General features: G+C 42.8%; 1 protein-coding gene across 6 annotated transcripts in view; it reads left to right on the top strand.

The window, feature by feature from the left end:
* The first annotated feature begins 7,888 nt into the window (after positions 1–7,888).
* The window catches only part of PIGG (phosphatidylinositol glycan anchor biosynthesis class G), a 72,400-nt gene continuing 65,429 nt past the window's right edge, over positions 7,889–14,859 (top strand). Inside the window, exons 1-6 of one of the 6 annotated variants that reach the window (XM_039724066.1) lie at positions 8,462–8,587; positions 10,877–11,002; positions 11,560–11,629; positions 11,711–11,916; positions 12,911–13,120; positions 14,590–14,778. In XM_039724066.1, the coding sequence (XP_039580000.1) occupies positions 10,988–11,002; positions 11,560–11,629; positions 11,711–11,916; positions 12,911–13,120; positions 14,590–14,778 (690 nt within the window). In that variant the 5' untranslated portion in view covers positions 8,462–8,587; positions 10,877–10,987. Of the gene's footprint in view, positions 8,074–8,175; positions 8,588–10,876; positions 11,003–11,559; positions 11,630–11,710; positions 11,917–12,910; positions 13,121–14,589; positions 14,779–14,859 lie in introns of those variants that run through there. The other 5 variants (XM_039724067.1, XM_039724068.1, XM_039724069.1 and 2 more) reach the window with 5 other exon arrangements.

The raw sequence follows: 14,859 nt of genomic DNA, 5'->3' as shown, positions 1-14,859 counted from the left end.
ATGGATATGCCAGAAGTTGTCTTGGAAATGAAAAAAACCCACAAAAGCTCAGACAAGGAAACTTTTTCAGTTTATTAGTGCAGGTAAGATTAACAGCCTGCAATTAGATGTAAGCAGTTCTTGACTTATTTTCTCTAGAAATAGGGTTTACAGGCTTATAATGTCCCTATGTGTCACTGTTAGTCCATCTTAACACTTTATTGCCCTTATCAAATACAAAAAAATATGCAGAGAGGCAGCAATATTGTATGACTTGAGGACACAGGGGCTGAGTAAGGTAGAGAGGACCTGGAAGGCTGGTGGTGATATTGAGCCCCTCAAAATCTGGGCGTCTCAAGATCTGAATCCAACTTCACAATTTTTTTTGTTGTGGTCAATCAGTAGATGTAGCTAGACAGTTATGATTAAGCAATTGCATTGTGAACATTATATGCTTGGCTAGTGTTAGTTTTAGGGAAAAGGGAAGACAATCCCAAGATGAATGGCCTGTCTGAATGAGAGCCACCAGGAGTAAGGCCAGGACCGAGCAGTCACTGGGGGAGAGGTAATTCCAGCAGAGGACCACCAACTCAGTGAGCACCTACTCCAAACAGACCCCCGAGTCAGAAAGAGGGAAGAACTGCACCTGCAGACTAATTAGCAAGGCCAACAGGGGGTTGAGTACTAATTAATGAAAGTCACATAATCTATAAGCAATGAATGCTGATGCTTTTTTTGTTAAAACGTACAAATGCTGTAAAGTTTTGATGAGTGGGGAGCCAGTCTTTTGTGGGCTACCACCCTGCTCCCTCCTTTGAATGAACCTGAATAAGAGGCAGAAATACCTTGCCTGGGTGTGTGAGTTGGTGCCATACAACAGGGAAGGAGCTGGAGGTTGGCCCAAGAGAAGCACTAAAGCAAAATTCTTCCTTATTAGGAATCCATGAGACATCATAATTGGCTCAATTTGGTGGGGGAAGCAAGAGGTCCAGCCATGTAAAGAAATGAAACTCTGGAAAATCTAGATGGTTTAGTTTTTCTGCCTGGCACTGTTTTCTTGCCCTGGCTGCTGGGGTCAGGTGTGAACAGAGGTAACTGAAATGTGGTAATGCAGATAGTCTGTCTAAGGATCTTACTTCCCTTGGGTGACACTGCACCAGGCTTGGCCCCCTGTGACCATTCAGGCAGGTCAAGTTCCCTCGGATCCTCTATGCTCCTTCACAGGGTGGGCAACAGCTGACAGCTCCCCACCCAGAAAACACACCACTCTGCCATTGCAGAAGCAAGCTGGTAAAATCCCCAAATCAATGGTCTTGAAGAGCTAGTTGATTCAGGGCATGGAGGAGAGAGGGCCCAGGTGTGATGACTGTGACCCATGAAGGAGCAGCTAGACTTTTCCCACAGGGGAGGAAATGGGTACATCTGCATGGCAGGCTGTTACTCTGTGATAAAACTATTAGAGCAAGAAATCCTAGGTACACAGCACTGGAAGAAATTTATCCTGAAACTATAAACACTTGAAAACCTTTTTCAGAATTTACTGATGCCAGGGCTTGATGACGCTGATTAATTAGCCTGGGCAACTAAAGACAGCTAAGTTGCTGTTTCTTCTCCCCTCACAAACACTTTTGCTTTGGATAATTTACCAGCTGACAGCTTCTTGTTCTCCTGACCTCCCTGCAGCCACTAACACGTCTTATTAAGGCCCCTTGTACCGTTTCAGCTTCTCCCTTGGCGATGACTTGGCTATCCAGCGTGAAATTTGACAAAGCGCACACTTCAGCTAGCAAGCGCACCAACAGCCTGCACTCTCAGCGCCTGCCAGCCTTCCTCACTCTCTGCTTTCTTAGCTCAGACAGCTGAAGAGTGTCTGAGCATTAAGATGAGCAGGCTTATGATGCTGGCTTGGTAGAGCACAGCAATTCCCTGCAGTGAAAAGCAACACATAAAGATCTCTCTCCTGGAAACAAGCACGAGGAAGTGTCAGAGAAGAAGGTGGTTTCTGAAACAAGAAGAGCTTATGTTATATTTTGGTATTTTTAAACAAAGTGTAGTGTTTAGCTAGTAAAAATATCTAGGCCTAAGGTAAATAAAGGCAGTGTCATTGAACACCTGGCACCTGCAGGTGAATCACTTAAAAATGAAGGCTTCAGCTTAGAGAAGAGAAAGATGTCAGGCAAGAAGTCTATGAAGATAAAAAAATGCTTTACTAGGATATTTTAGGAAGGTAATTTTAGTAAAGTCATATGTCATGGAAGAATGTAGCTACATTTCCTATTTCATCGTTGTAATTGTTTATCACCACTGCTCACAGGGGCAGAGGAAGAGAGGATTTCTGCAGCGTGAGAAATTCTCAGTAGGATAAAGACCATGTGACTAAAGAAAGCCCTATAGCACTAGGCATATCAGGCAAGCAAGGAGGACTGGAGGGAGTTGAAGTCATCACCTGCATGCTGAGTATAATGTACTAATGTCATGGAGAAGCAGTAGCTAAGCAGGAAAAGAGACAGTCGGGTTTCTTGCAGCTGCAGGGAGGAGTTGCTGGATTCCCTGGTAACCAAGATGCAAAAATTTGGTTGTTTTGCTCATGTTTCTGGATGTGATGCTTTGGCACCTGATAGGGAGTCAGGTTACACAACAGGCAGTTTCCTTGATAGGGGCACTGACAATGTCTGTTTGCTCTTTCAAATCACCATTAAATCTGGAAAAACCTAGTATCACTGGGTTCCTGTTCATTACCTCTCCAAAAATAGCTAAGGCTATCAGGAAGAGGAGGAGAGAGACAGGAAAGAAAGGGAAAGAAAATGGGATTAGAGGAGGGTAAAAGATAAGGAGGGTAAAAGATAAGGGTAAAGGGTAAGTGGGTAAAATTGTAGGGAGGAGAGATTATGGTTAATTTTCATGTGTCATGAAAAGATGTTGCTTTAGCTGAGCCCTGATTTGGCTCCTTCTCTCAGTGCCTGCTCTGAAGGCTAGATGACTGGCATTACTCTAACTTGTGGAGTCTGCTGACATTTGGGGAAGTTTCAGACACTAATACTACCAAAATCAGTCCACCTACTTAAGTGGCTTTGGAAGTTTTTCTTTACTCTTTTTCATTCACATTTTAACCAGTTCATTTAAACGGAATGAAAAACTTGCCTTGGGTCAGCATCCCATGATCTATTCTAATCACAGCACATATGGGTTTCATGCTCAGTGACCCCAGTCACAAATGCAGCTCTAAAGCCAGGGCTTTCTTAAGCAGGAACGACTAGTTACATCTCTGCACAACCCTGTCTAGAGAAAGAGGGATGCAGATATTGCTACTAAACACCGTGTAAGCTTTGAGTGCAAGGCTCTGGGGGGAAACTAACAAGCAGCTTCTTTCTCCAATTAGTTCTTGCTCTGCAGCTTTGCTTCCCCTTCAAAAACAAGTAATCTCATACTGCGGCAAGTAACAAGTCTGCAGTCTACAGAAACAAACCAGGCTTTGGCTCCCTACAGCTCACCAGCTCAGGGGTTATCAGGGGTTATCTTCTTCAGTGATCCCTAGTAGCCTCAATCTCAAATCCCATAAGCTCTGCAAAGCAGGGTTTCCAAAATAGCTAAATCTGAAGGCAGACTTCAGTGCATGTGTGCACACGTGTGTGTGTGCACAAAGACAGACAATCAATTATTTGATGTGGATAAAGCTATTGAATTATTTATTAACATTTTTTTTCCTAAGTGAAGAAATTCCTGTTTCATCTCAGATTTCAGAAGCTGGGTTTACAATGCAGGGCTTTTGCTTTGTCTTTTGCCTCAGCAGCTACAAATCTCTGGAGGCTTTGCAGTGCACCAGAATGGAGGAGGGAGAGTCACACTTCAGCAGACAGTCTTTTATAACCTTTTCTGATGTTTTACTGTGTCTTAAATACAGCAGAGACCTGACATACATTCAAATTGCCATGTACTGAAGAATGGAAAAATGATAGGAGATAAAAAATTACTATGTGTTCTTCTGAATTTCTAACTACATCACAGTGCTTTCAGAGTGTCAGAACACCTTGGGAAGCCTCATTTTTTTTATTACAGTTTCACTTAATTTTGAATTAATTCTTCCTCACACCCCTTGCATGTAAAAATGATTGCTTTTGCTTATACATGCCAATTTTGCTACTGTCCATATTTGTGCTCCACTTGTGTATTCCCCAATAAATATTAAATGTATTAGGGACAAGTTTAAGAAGTATCACTGATTACAGAAAAGAGATGTTTTGTTTAAATGCCTTGTTTAAACCATTGGCATGAGGTGTTCACATATCTGACATTGTCAGTGTCAGAAAAGATGTGCAGGTTTCACATAAACACACATTCAGATGTGAAATCCTGTTAAATTGGGCCCAGAGAGAATAACTGAGGCAGTTCAAAAAGCAAGGTGGTAAGCTGCAGATACCCAGAACTTATCAACAGCAGGTAAACAAGCCTGAGAGCAAAACTACAAGGGAATTATTCAAAATAAAGCTAAGTAAGAGAATGGAAAATTTGGAAAAAAAAATAAACTGAGAAAACTGACTGCATATTGTCTGTATTTGAAACTAGAGGAAAAGGGAAGATAGGGACTGTTTTTCTAGTCAAACTGTGAAACATAAGAAGTGAAAGAATCAGGAGAGAAGGAGCTGGGGAAGCACACATGCTGAGTGCTGACTAATGGGCAGCGTTTCCTTAAGTGGTGGCAGAGGACACAGAGACTGTTGGAAGGGGGTGTGCTCTTCCCTCACGGGACACACCAATTTTTTATTTTGTCTACTTTTTACTAGTTGACTCAGTAAAGAAAAGCCTGAGGGATGCCAGAGTGACTAACAATATCACCTAGCTGCTTTAAATGCTGGTGGCAAAGACACCGAAATATATTCCTACTGGTTCCTAAATTTGCCTGTTGAAGAAAAGGCTTGCTTGGCTTTCAGTCTGCTGATTTCTCAGCAGATTTGGGAAAATGCCTCTAGAGACTGCTTTGCACAGAGCACTAAATTCCTTCTTCTTCCTCAACAAACAGAGATGTAAATTTGCTAGAGTGGCTCTTCACAACAGCAGCAGTAGCAGCATGCTCTCCTGTAGGGAAAGATGCAAATTAATCTCTGTGCTGGATTGCCAAGCAAATTGTATTTTATTTGCCATCTGTATGGCAGCTGTCTTCTGTTAAGTGGGCAGTTTTCCTTATCTCTTCCACACCCACTCCTCCCTCCAGGGAGACATCTGCTGATAACAGGCGACGGAATGTCACTGCATGACTGATAACAGCTACAGCATCCCATTGGGAGATGCTCCACCCAGGGGGAGGAGACAAGCATTCCTACCCAGATATAATCTGGAGATTCTGGAACACCAGCACACCTTCTCCACTGGATTTCCCAGAGGAGCAGCAGCTGCCTCTTCCACTGCATCTTCAGAGGAAGACTACGCCTTTCCACAGGATCACTGCTCCAATAGAACCGCACCTGACACTCCAGGAGGACTGCAGCCACAATTCCAACTGGATGCTACCAACACCCTGACCCACAGGGTGTCAGGTTGTGTTCTGACTCTGTCAGTGTTGTTTTAGTTTACTGCATTGTTTATTTTATCTTTTTATTTGCTTCTTTAATAAAGAACTGTTATTCCTGCTCCCATATTTTTGCCTGAGAGCCCCTTAAATTCAAATTTATAGCAATTTGGAGAGAGGGGGTTTACATTTTTCCACTTCAGGGGAGGCTCCTGCCTTCCTTAACAGACACCTGTCTTTCAAAACTAAGACAATCTCCCAGAGGATTGGGTTGTGCCGTGTTCTAAAATGTTTGCTGGCTCTGATGAAACAAAAGCCTTCTGAATCACATGAAGTGCACTATACTGCACCTTTCCAGACATTCTGGCATGAACCTTTAACCTTCCAGAGGCTATTTAAGTCAGCCAATACCCCTTGACATAAACTGGTGCATGCCACACTGATTGTGTGCTTACAAACTGGGAAGCACACAAACAGTCCCTCTGAATGCTCACGGAATCAGCAGCTCCCGGGGCATAAATGTGTCATGCACAACAGAGGAGGCTATGCCCAAGAGGCTGTAAACGGCCACAGCAGTGCACAGCAGTGACTGTCAATATATTATGTTGTAACATGCCTGTAGACTCACAGACAGACAGATTTAAAGTCTTGTGCCACGCTCAGGATTTGACCCCTGCAGTTAAGTGCTACAGTAATGGACTTGAAAGCATGTTGCTGCAAGAACTTGCCAAATGGTGATGGTACTCAGTAAACACCCAGTGATAGGTCCCAGGGAGTGTGAATCACAGGCTAGATACTGTTTTTAGAGAAATCCTTTTTCTGAATGCAAAAATTCTGGTCTTCTGTGGAAATGTGAATGTTTGAATGAGGGAGAAAGATGCAGTTTGGGGAATTTCCACTTATTGAAAGGGAAAGTAAGCTTTACACATGAAATAAAAAGAAGACAGACATTTCTTAGATGTTCTTCTTCTGTTTTATGATGAATAAACATTGCCCACATTGGGTTGCTTTGTATTTGTTAGGCAACCTTTCCTAGTTTATGGTTGGAGAGTCTCACAAATTCAAGGTTTAAAGGACAGGAAAAATACCCATAAAAAAAGCAACCAATACAGTTTCTCAATACAGTACAAATAATGTAACTTTAAGGCATATTACCTAAAGCCATTTTAACGTCTGAATACAACAGCCCAAAGTTGGTTTTTGCCATGTCCTACTGTTTCAAGCAACATTCCTTGTATATTTTTTCTGAATTTCATTGCACTGCCCATAATCAGCTGAAGTTAATTACTAACTTTCCTGGGTCTTCAGAGTTGTGCTTCTGCAAAGAAACAAGTGAATAGTGTCCACAAAAATGCAATTTATTTTAAAAATAAGGGTTTTGGATCATCTCAAGAAATGAAAATGCTATCAATATTCTCAGCAGAAGCATGAAGTGGTAAAAGTGGCCAGAAAAAGCACTGTATAAGTAGCATAGTGCTCAGAGATGCTCATAAGTAAAGAGCATGAATCCACAGGGCTCAGGCTCCTTGATTTTTTCTCTGTATTTGGAGACCCTACAAAAGGCCAAATACAAATACTTTTATCCTGAACCCCCTCACACATGCTTCTCAAATCACAGCAACTTTGCCTTGTGGCAGGTGTCGCAAAGCCCAGAATTAACAGCTGACCAGTGAAAGTGGCAGCAAAACCACAAACTGACCAGCTGCAGCAGGAAAACATTTCTCAAAGCACAGCACAACGCGTTTGGCCTGTGTTTACACAAGACAGATCGTGCTTTGTGCTGAGGGGAGGGACCCAGCGGGAAAACCAGCCTGGAGGCTGCTGACATGGCTCTTGCAGGGTCACACAGGAGCACAGGCAAACAGGTGCTGTGCCAGCAGCACTGTGGCAGCGCAGCTTTGTCCGCAGCCAGACACATCCAGGTGTAAGTGGAAGTGCAGCTGGCAGGGTGCTGTGCTTGTTAGGTCAGGGAAAATGTGCCACTTGCAGGTAAAGCCAAGGACTTTGTGCACTGCAGAAACATGCACCACATCTTTCCAGCACGGTGCTGGGCCATACATAAGCTGCCTGGGTAGAAATGAGGAGCAGTTTTCTCTGGGAGAACAAAATTTTGACGCTATCTTCCTATTTCAGTATACATAGTGAGACCAGTATAAACTCTGCTTCACTTCGCAGAGTGTCTTTGGTGTGCTTTTCAGAAAATTTAAAACTTATTTCTCCTCATCTTCTGACATGATCTGCCTGCCACAGTCCATTTCCATTCCAACGGAAAGACTGAGAAATAGCCTTATTCAATTTTATTAAGAAGTGTGGGTTTGCGGGGGGAAAGATTCTGCTTGCCCAACACCCGCAGCAGCCACTGCCCAGGCCTCCTTCCTCCCCTGCCAAGCACCCTTCGCTGCAGCAATCCATGGAACCTCCTTTCCGCTCCCGCCGGGGAAGGCGGGGTCAGGACGCGGGCTGGGATGAGGGGTTGGAGCGCACGATGCGGATTTGGTTCACAGGTGCGGGACGCGGGAGCGGCAAGCGGGGGCTGGAAAGCAGAGATGAGATACGCAACGGGACGTGCGCCCCAGAGGCTAACGGCGGAGGTGGGACGCGGAGCTCGGGGGTGGGCGCAGGAGGGGGGGCGCAGGTCCAGGAGGCGGGTCCCGAGGCGCTATGCGGGCTGTGGAAGCGGGAGGCGTGTCCGGGAGCAGGGTTGTGGGGAGGAATGAGGGGCTGTACTTCCGGTTCGGTGTTGCCCTTACCCGCTCGCGCCGGGGCTGCCGGCCGCTGGCCAATAGCGAGGCTTGGCGGAAGGGCGCGGTGGCCGCTGGTTGGCGGGCGGCGGGCCGGAGGCGGGGCCAGGCGGGCGGGGCGGGGCGCCGCAGGTGCGGCCCCGCAGAGCCGGCGCAGCGCCGGCCGGGCCGGGTTGGTGCTGCCGTCGCCGCTGCCGAAGCAGGATGCGGCTGCGCTCGGGGGTGTTCGCCTCCTCCTGCCTCCTCGTGCAGGCCTTGGGCGTCGCGCTGTTCCTCCGCGGCTTCTTCCCGGTGCCCGTCAGGTCCGTGCCCCGCAGAGAGGCCCGCGCGGAGCCTCCCGCCGAGCCGGCCCCGCCCGGCGCAGGTAACGCGCCCCGTGCCGCGGTGTCGCGGAACAACTTTCTGTAGCGCCCTCGTGTTTCCAGACCCATTTCCCGAGTAGTTCAGAACTGAACTGGTTTTCACGTAGTTAGGGAACACAGGCAGGATACCTGCACGCAGTCGAAAAGCCTCAAGCGTCAGCTGTCACTTTTTTGAAGGTTGTGCTTTTCTGTCGTTTTGTTTCCCTCTCCCTGACTGACGGATCCGTGATACCCGGTGCTGTTCAAGGGCAGGTTGCTTGCATTCAATGATGCCGCCTTAGCTTAAACGCCTCACGCGTTTCCTGTGATCATTCGCTGGCTGTGTTGTGCCCGAGATTCATTGTTTCTGTGATGTTTCCGTGGTGTGTGAGTGTGTGTCTTAGACTCCGTGAGCCTCACCTCAGTGAGACTTTTAACACCTCCGTAGTGACAAAGCAACTAGAGTAATGCAGGTTGCAACATCTACAGTATTGCCATCCATCACCATTTCTGTGAAATTGCTGTCTTTACAAGTCCTGCTCCGTTCCAGAGCTGAATTGTGAAACCAGAATTTTCAAGAATCTTTTTAAGGAGCCTGTAGAGGATACGCTAATAAAGTAGTTGTCTCATACGTTCAGTCACAAATTGTACTAAAGTAATGCGAAGAGGATTGTGTACTTGAGGGACTGTTTTTCACCAGTTTGGAGCTTGTGGGATGAAACTTCAAGCTGACTTGGCAGGTGGATAGAGTAGTATTTTGCTCATATAAAGCTCTTGATTGGGACACCAAGTTATGGTTAACTTTTTGGAGCCGGACTGTAAGTGCCAAACTGGGTGTTTAGCTGCTTGGTATTTACTGTTAGTTCTTCTAAAGTGAGTGATGTTATGCCTGTAGGGACAGGTTAACTTAAATTGCAAGACATAGTGGAGAGAACAAGGTTGTGTGGTTTAGAGTGTGGTGTGCTGGTTGATTTTTAGCTTGAGTTTAACAAGACTATCACTATATATTTGTTAGGCTGCTGTGAGTGAAATATTGCATTCACATGTGATTATTAGCAGACGACTAATGTAGAAGGAGACTGGGTGGGAAGGAGATGTCAGACAATTTGGTTTTGAAAGGATTGGTTTGTGTTGAAGGGTGGAAGTGTGTGCCACAGGGCTCTACAAGCAGTTTAAATTTAGGCATGTCACGAGCAAGTCTAGGTGTGCTAGGCAAAAATGGAGTGACAGTAGGAAAATTCTTTCAGTAGTACTTGGTTACAATGTGCTTGCAGAGTTATGTCTGGATGATAATGTCTAAAAGCAGGGTATTGCTTACTAAACCATGATGCAGAAGGCTTTCAACCTACTTTAGACCTGTTCAGAAAAGAGTATTTCTTCAGTGCTTCTTTAACTCCTGAATGTTTCATTTTGTGAGTCCTGACTGCTGTTGAGTGCATGCTGTCTTGCCTGTAAGAAGGCTGTGATACTGAATGCTTGCAGCACACTATTGTAACAAGTTCTTGATAGAGTACCTGTGGTTTTCTTCACAGAAGTTCAGGTTCATTTAGAGTAACTGTTTTCTAAGTAACCCTGGCAGAGATAAATAAGCATGCTGCATGGCAAGACTTGGACAATGTGTTGCTTTAGCTATCTTGCAGTAAGTATTTTCACATGGCTTGTAAATGACTCCAAATTGATTTGAGCTTCTCAACGCTTTGACTTTCTGATAAATCACACTGCAGGAGGAGGTTAGGAGTAGGGCATATGTGTTTGTGATATGAACATTTTTGGTATCCAGCAAGCTTTCTTTCCCCCATCCACTGCTTAGTGAAAGATGTAACTAACAGAACATCTGGTGGTGCCGTCTTGTTTTTCATGGAGAGCCAAAGCATACCTGATAGGTTGACAATTAAAGTCCCAGAAAAAACCAAAATTATCAATTTAGTTAGAATTGCTTACGGTCAGCATTTTCTTGTTGAGATTTCCTTCTCCCTGCTGTGCCCTTCTCCCCCATTTCTTGATCTGGAAGAATTGCTAGCAGTAACTACTCTGTGAATTTCAGTGATCACAGACGCTTATCTGTGTACCCCAGAATAAAATTCCTGAGGTTGTTTTTGATGTTGCCGTGTTAGGCACACCATTATCTGCAGTGTTTCCAAATTGTCATCCGCTTTTGCAGAAAAAAACTTTGCTCTAAACGATTGTAAACCCCCTAACTTTATGTAACGCATTTACTGAGCAGTTGGTTCAACACAATGGTGTCTGGGTAGAGACCTGTGGGCAGGATACATTCTGCTTCCATTTTGCCCTTCTGTGTTTTTTCCTGATAGAGAAATGAGACCTGTAGAGGTTGGAGCAAAAATGCTGCTGTAAGACCTGAATGTCACCATGTGGACCAAGTTCAATGCAGATGAAGAGTTGCTGTGGCCAGAATTAAGTCCATGCAAGAGAAAGAGGTGGGCTTGAAGGCATGGCATTGCCTACTACTTGATGCACAGCAGCATTTTTCTGTACCCACCTCTATGTTCAGGGAATTCTGGAATTGGATTTTGGCCCTGGAGCTGCCATCACTGAATTAGCATGTCATACAGTCTTCTACCTTGAAGGGAGTGAATGTGCATAAATCTATTTCATACAGGTTTCAGTGAAACTATCTCTTTTTTTGTAATCTTCCTGTTATCTTAGGGTAAGATTTCATGCAGAGGCATTGTTTATGTTGTGATCTGCAAAATTGGGTATTAGCACAGGTGAATGCTATGTCATTTTTCTTACAGAAGTTGTCTGTCAGATACAATTAGTTCAACTCTGCTGAAGTAAAAAGAGAGAAGGTAGCAGCCATTCCTTCTTATTACTTTGAACACTCTCAGTTTCAAAGCTTTTCCTCAGTTTTCTCAATTACGTGTCACATATTTCTTTCACATCACATTTTACTTCCTAGAGGTGGTATTGGAGTTGTTGTGTTATTCCTGTGCTGGATGGCTTGAAAACTCATCTTCTTCATATTACTTTCCAGGTTTGCTGTTTGCAGCTGCTTGATTCTGGGTGTAGAATTAGTAAAGAAGTTGAAAGTACTCATTTATGTGGTAAAGTTGTTCTTCAGCTTCTGTCTCACCTTTGGTGAAATTTTGTTGATGACTTTTATATGACCTGTTTTTGTTGCTTAGGAATGGTTTCTAACTGGACCAAGATTCCTCCACCGCTTTTCAAAAAAGTCGTCATTGTGTTGATAGATGCTTTGAGAGATGACTTTGTGTTTGGATCCAAAGGTAAACAGTTCATGCCATATACTACTCAAGTTGTTGAAAAAGGGACTTCCTACAGTTTCATTGCTGAAGCCAAGCCACCCACTGTGACTATGCCTCGAATTAAGGTAAAAGGGATTTTTTTCTGTTGTTTCATTGGAGAAGCTTTTGAAGTATGAATTCTTTCATATGCTTGGAGTTGGCATAAAGGACATGTCTGTGGTGTTAGTGCAATCTATGGCTGAATGTCTCTTTGCTGAGTGTGTGTGATAGACTCCTGATTTGCCATGGGCAATAGGTTAAGGACAGATAAGGCCCTAGTCCAGGCTTAAATGATTGACATAGCCTTTTTATTTGTCATCATGGGAAGGCAATAGTCTCTTAGTTGTCCAGTTTTCCATTGTCTTCTATCTAGGAATATTTTTACTGTATTTTTCTGTATTCTTGTAACTTCTGAGAGAAAATCCAGTTTAGTATAAAATTGTTTTGTCATAGAGATGCTTCTGAAGAGCTTAAAAAGGAAATTATGCCAAGTTCCAGGTAAATAAAAGATGAATTTTGTTGGTGTCATCAAAATACTAGATCACCCAGGCTTGTTAACGGTAGATCTAAGTAACACCTCTGTGCACTGAAGAGGCTGAAGGAGTGATCATTGGTAGGTCAACTAGCAGGAGAGTGAGGGAGGGACAGTCTGGTAACTCTATACATGGACTTCAGTGCTTCTTCTAGAAGTTTCTTACTTACTGTTTTGAAGGTACTATTGTTTTTAATGTTGAGTCAATTTACTTACACCTAAATTGTCTTTTGGCCGTTTAATGACCAGTAAATGAAACAAACATCAACTGTTTGTTTGATGAAAAGACTGAAAGTCTTTTTTCTGTCCATTAATTGAGACAGTAATATTTTTTGTACTTTCTGTAAAGCTGTTATCATAGACATCAACTAGCACTGTGTTGTGGCAGATGAGGTTATGTGGCAAGACAGCTTGTGTTTTTTACTTTGTTATATTTCCTTACCAAAAATATGATTTGTCTGCCATCTGGCTTATTGTTTCCTCCCATTACTACTGTCTTCTGAGCACTGGAAGTTTCCTGTTTAATGTGTCTCTTCTTCTTTCATTAGGCTTTGATGACAGGTAGCATACCTGGTTTCATTGATGTTGTTGTGAACCTCAATTCTCCAGCTCTCTTGGATGACAATCTGATATGGCAGGCAAAAACAGCTGGGAAAAGAATAATATTTTATGGTGATGATACTTGGGTCAAGTTGTTCCCGAAGCACTTCGTGGAATATGATGGAACAACGTCGTTTTTTGTGTCAGACTTCACAGAGGTGAGAGGTTTTGTAGAATCCCAAGTTAAATGAAGTGAGTATAAACAGTGTCAGTTTCTGAGAGTGAGTGACTAAAGCTACCCTTGTTCTGAAATATTCACCTGGCAATTAAATAGAAATTGAATTTATATGTCATTTTAGTGTGGGTGCTGTAAAACTAAGCATTTGAATCCCTCATGCATATGCTGTAAAAAGTGTTGGGATGATACAGTAATCATCAATTTATCACTCTATAATTTAAGTAAACATGCAGTTTTCTCACAAAACCTGTTGTGGTTGGAAATTAGACTAATTCCTTTGTTTAAAAATTCTACTGTCCACATTTTCAGTTACTATCAGATATTTTTAGTTGGTGCAATCTTGAAGAGATTCATTAATAAATTAGCTTGGTCTCTTAAAGGTATACTTTTATAGTATTGCATCACTTTTGTAATTGCAATGGGAGCAGTGTTTCTTTATGTTGTAAAAGAGGGAGCATAGAAAGTAAGTGAAGCAAATTCTGATAATTCTTACTCTGGGCACATTAGAAGTGTAAATGCTTTGACAAATTTACTTAATTTTTGAACGTTTATGATTTGTAAAACCTCAAGCCATTGAACTGCTGCTACTGACTGAAGTATTTTATTATTTAAGGAAGTTAGAAAGGTCTAATGTGAATTGGAAGATTGTTTAATTGGTTATGTTGATAAGACTTGCAAAAGCTTCTACCTGGAGTAAAAAGTACAAATGTTCTATCAGATCTGTGGTTATGTGGCTCCCAAGCTCTATATGCAGTCCTTATGCTGTCTTAATATAGTCTATTAAACGCACAGCTTTTTATAGTCTTTTGGTAGTTATATACTTACTCAACAAATTAGTACCACATGGGAGATAGTGTAAGGATTTTTAATAACTGAAGAGAGTATATGCAGCTAAAAATGCATTGTCAATCTAAGCAGGAGAATAGTTGAGTTAGGCCCCAAATAGCACTTTTCTAACAGTTTTTCTTTCTCATTATGTTGTCAGTTCTTTTACTTATAGCAAGTACCATCTTGTGTTTGCACACTAGCAAAAATGCAGTTGAGAGATTAGAGTTTGTTGTACCTCAGACTTTGCCATCACTAAACTGTACTTGTGATACGTTGTATCACATGGGAAGTGATAATCTGGAGTGTGTAGTGAAAGTGACTGAAAAGTTCTTGGAACAGTTTTTAAAAGTTTCTGTAGAAGCTTGGTAACCCATTTGCCTTTTCTGCCTGTAATCTGGTGCGTCCTTACCAGAAAAGATTAAATGGGGTGAAGAATCTATTTTGTTAGACAAATATATTTGACTGCCTGACACTGAAGTAATCAATCCTTTTTTCTTACTAACATTGCACATGTAATCTCATCAATTTATATAGAATTTTCATGGGTAGTGCAGTTAATTTTTTATGCTTTTTAAAAGAGAGAAGTTTTTTTTACCTTGTAGTTGTTTTCTTTTCTTTGAGGTTGATGATAATGTGACGAGACATTTGGATAGAGTGTTAAAGAGAGAAGACTGGGATCTCCTAATACTACATTACCTGGGGTTGGACCATATTGGTCATATGACTGGGCCAAACAGCCCATTAGTGGGACCAAAACTTCGTGAGATGGATAACATACTGAAGAAGATTCATATTTCCCTTCTTTCAAAGGTAATACAGCTTCTTGGGTCAATGTCTGTTAGTTGTGGACTGACATTAAAATGCTTGCTGGTTGTTGTTGGTAGCTTCTTT

This window comes from Passer montanus, unplaced genomic scaffold (genome assembly GCF_014805655.1).
Source record: "Passer montanus isolate IOZ18808 unplaced genomic scaffold, ASM1480565v1 scaffold52, whole genome shotgun sequence".
Taxonomy (NCBI): Eukaryota; Metazoa; Chordata; class Aves; order Passeriformes; family Passeridae; genus Passer; species Passer montanus.
The sequence above is the reverse complement of the archived record's forward strand: the minus strand, read 5'-3'. Positions and strand labels throughout refer to the sequence as shown.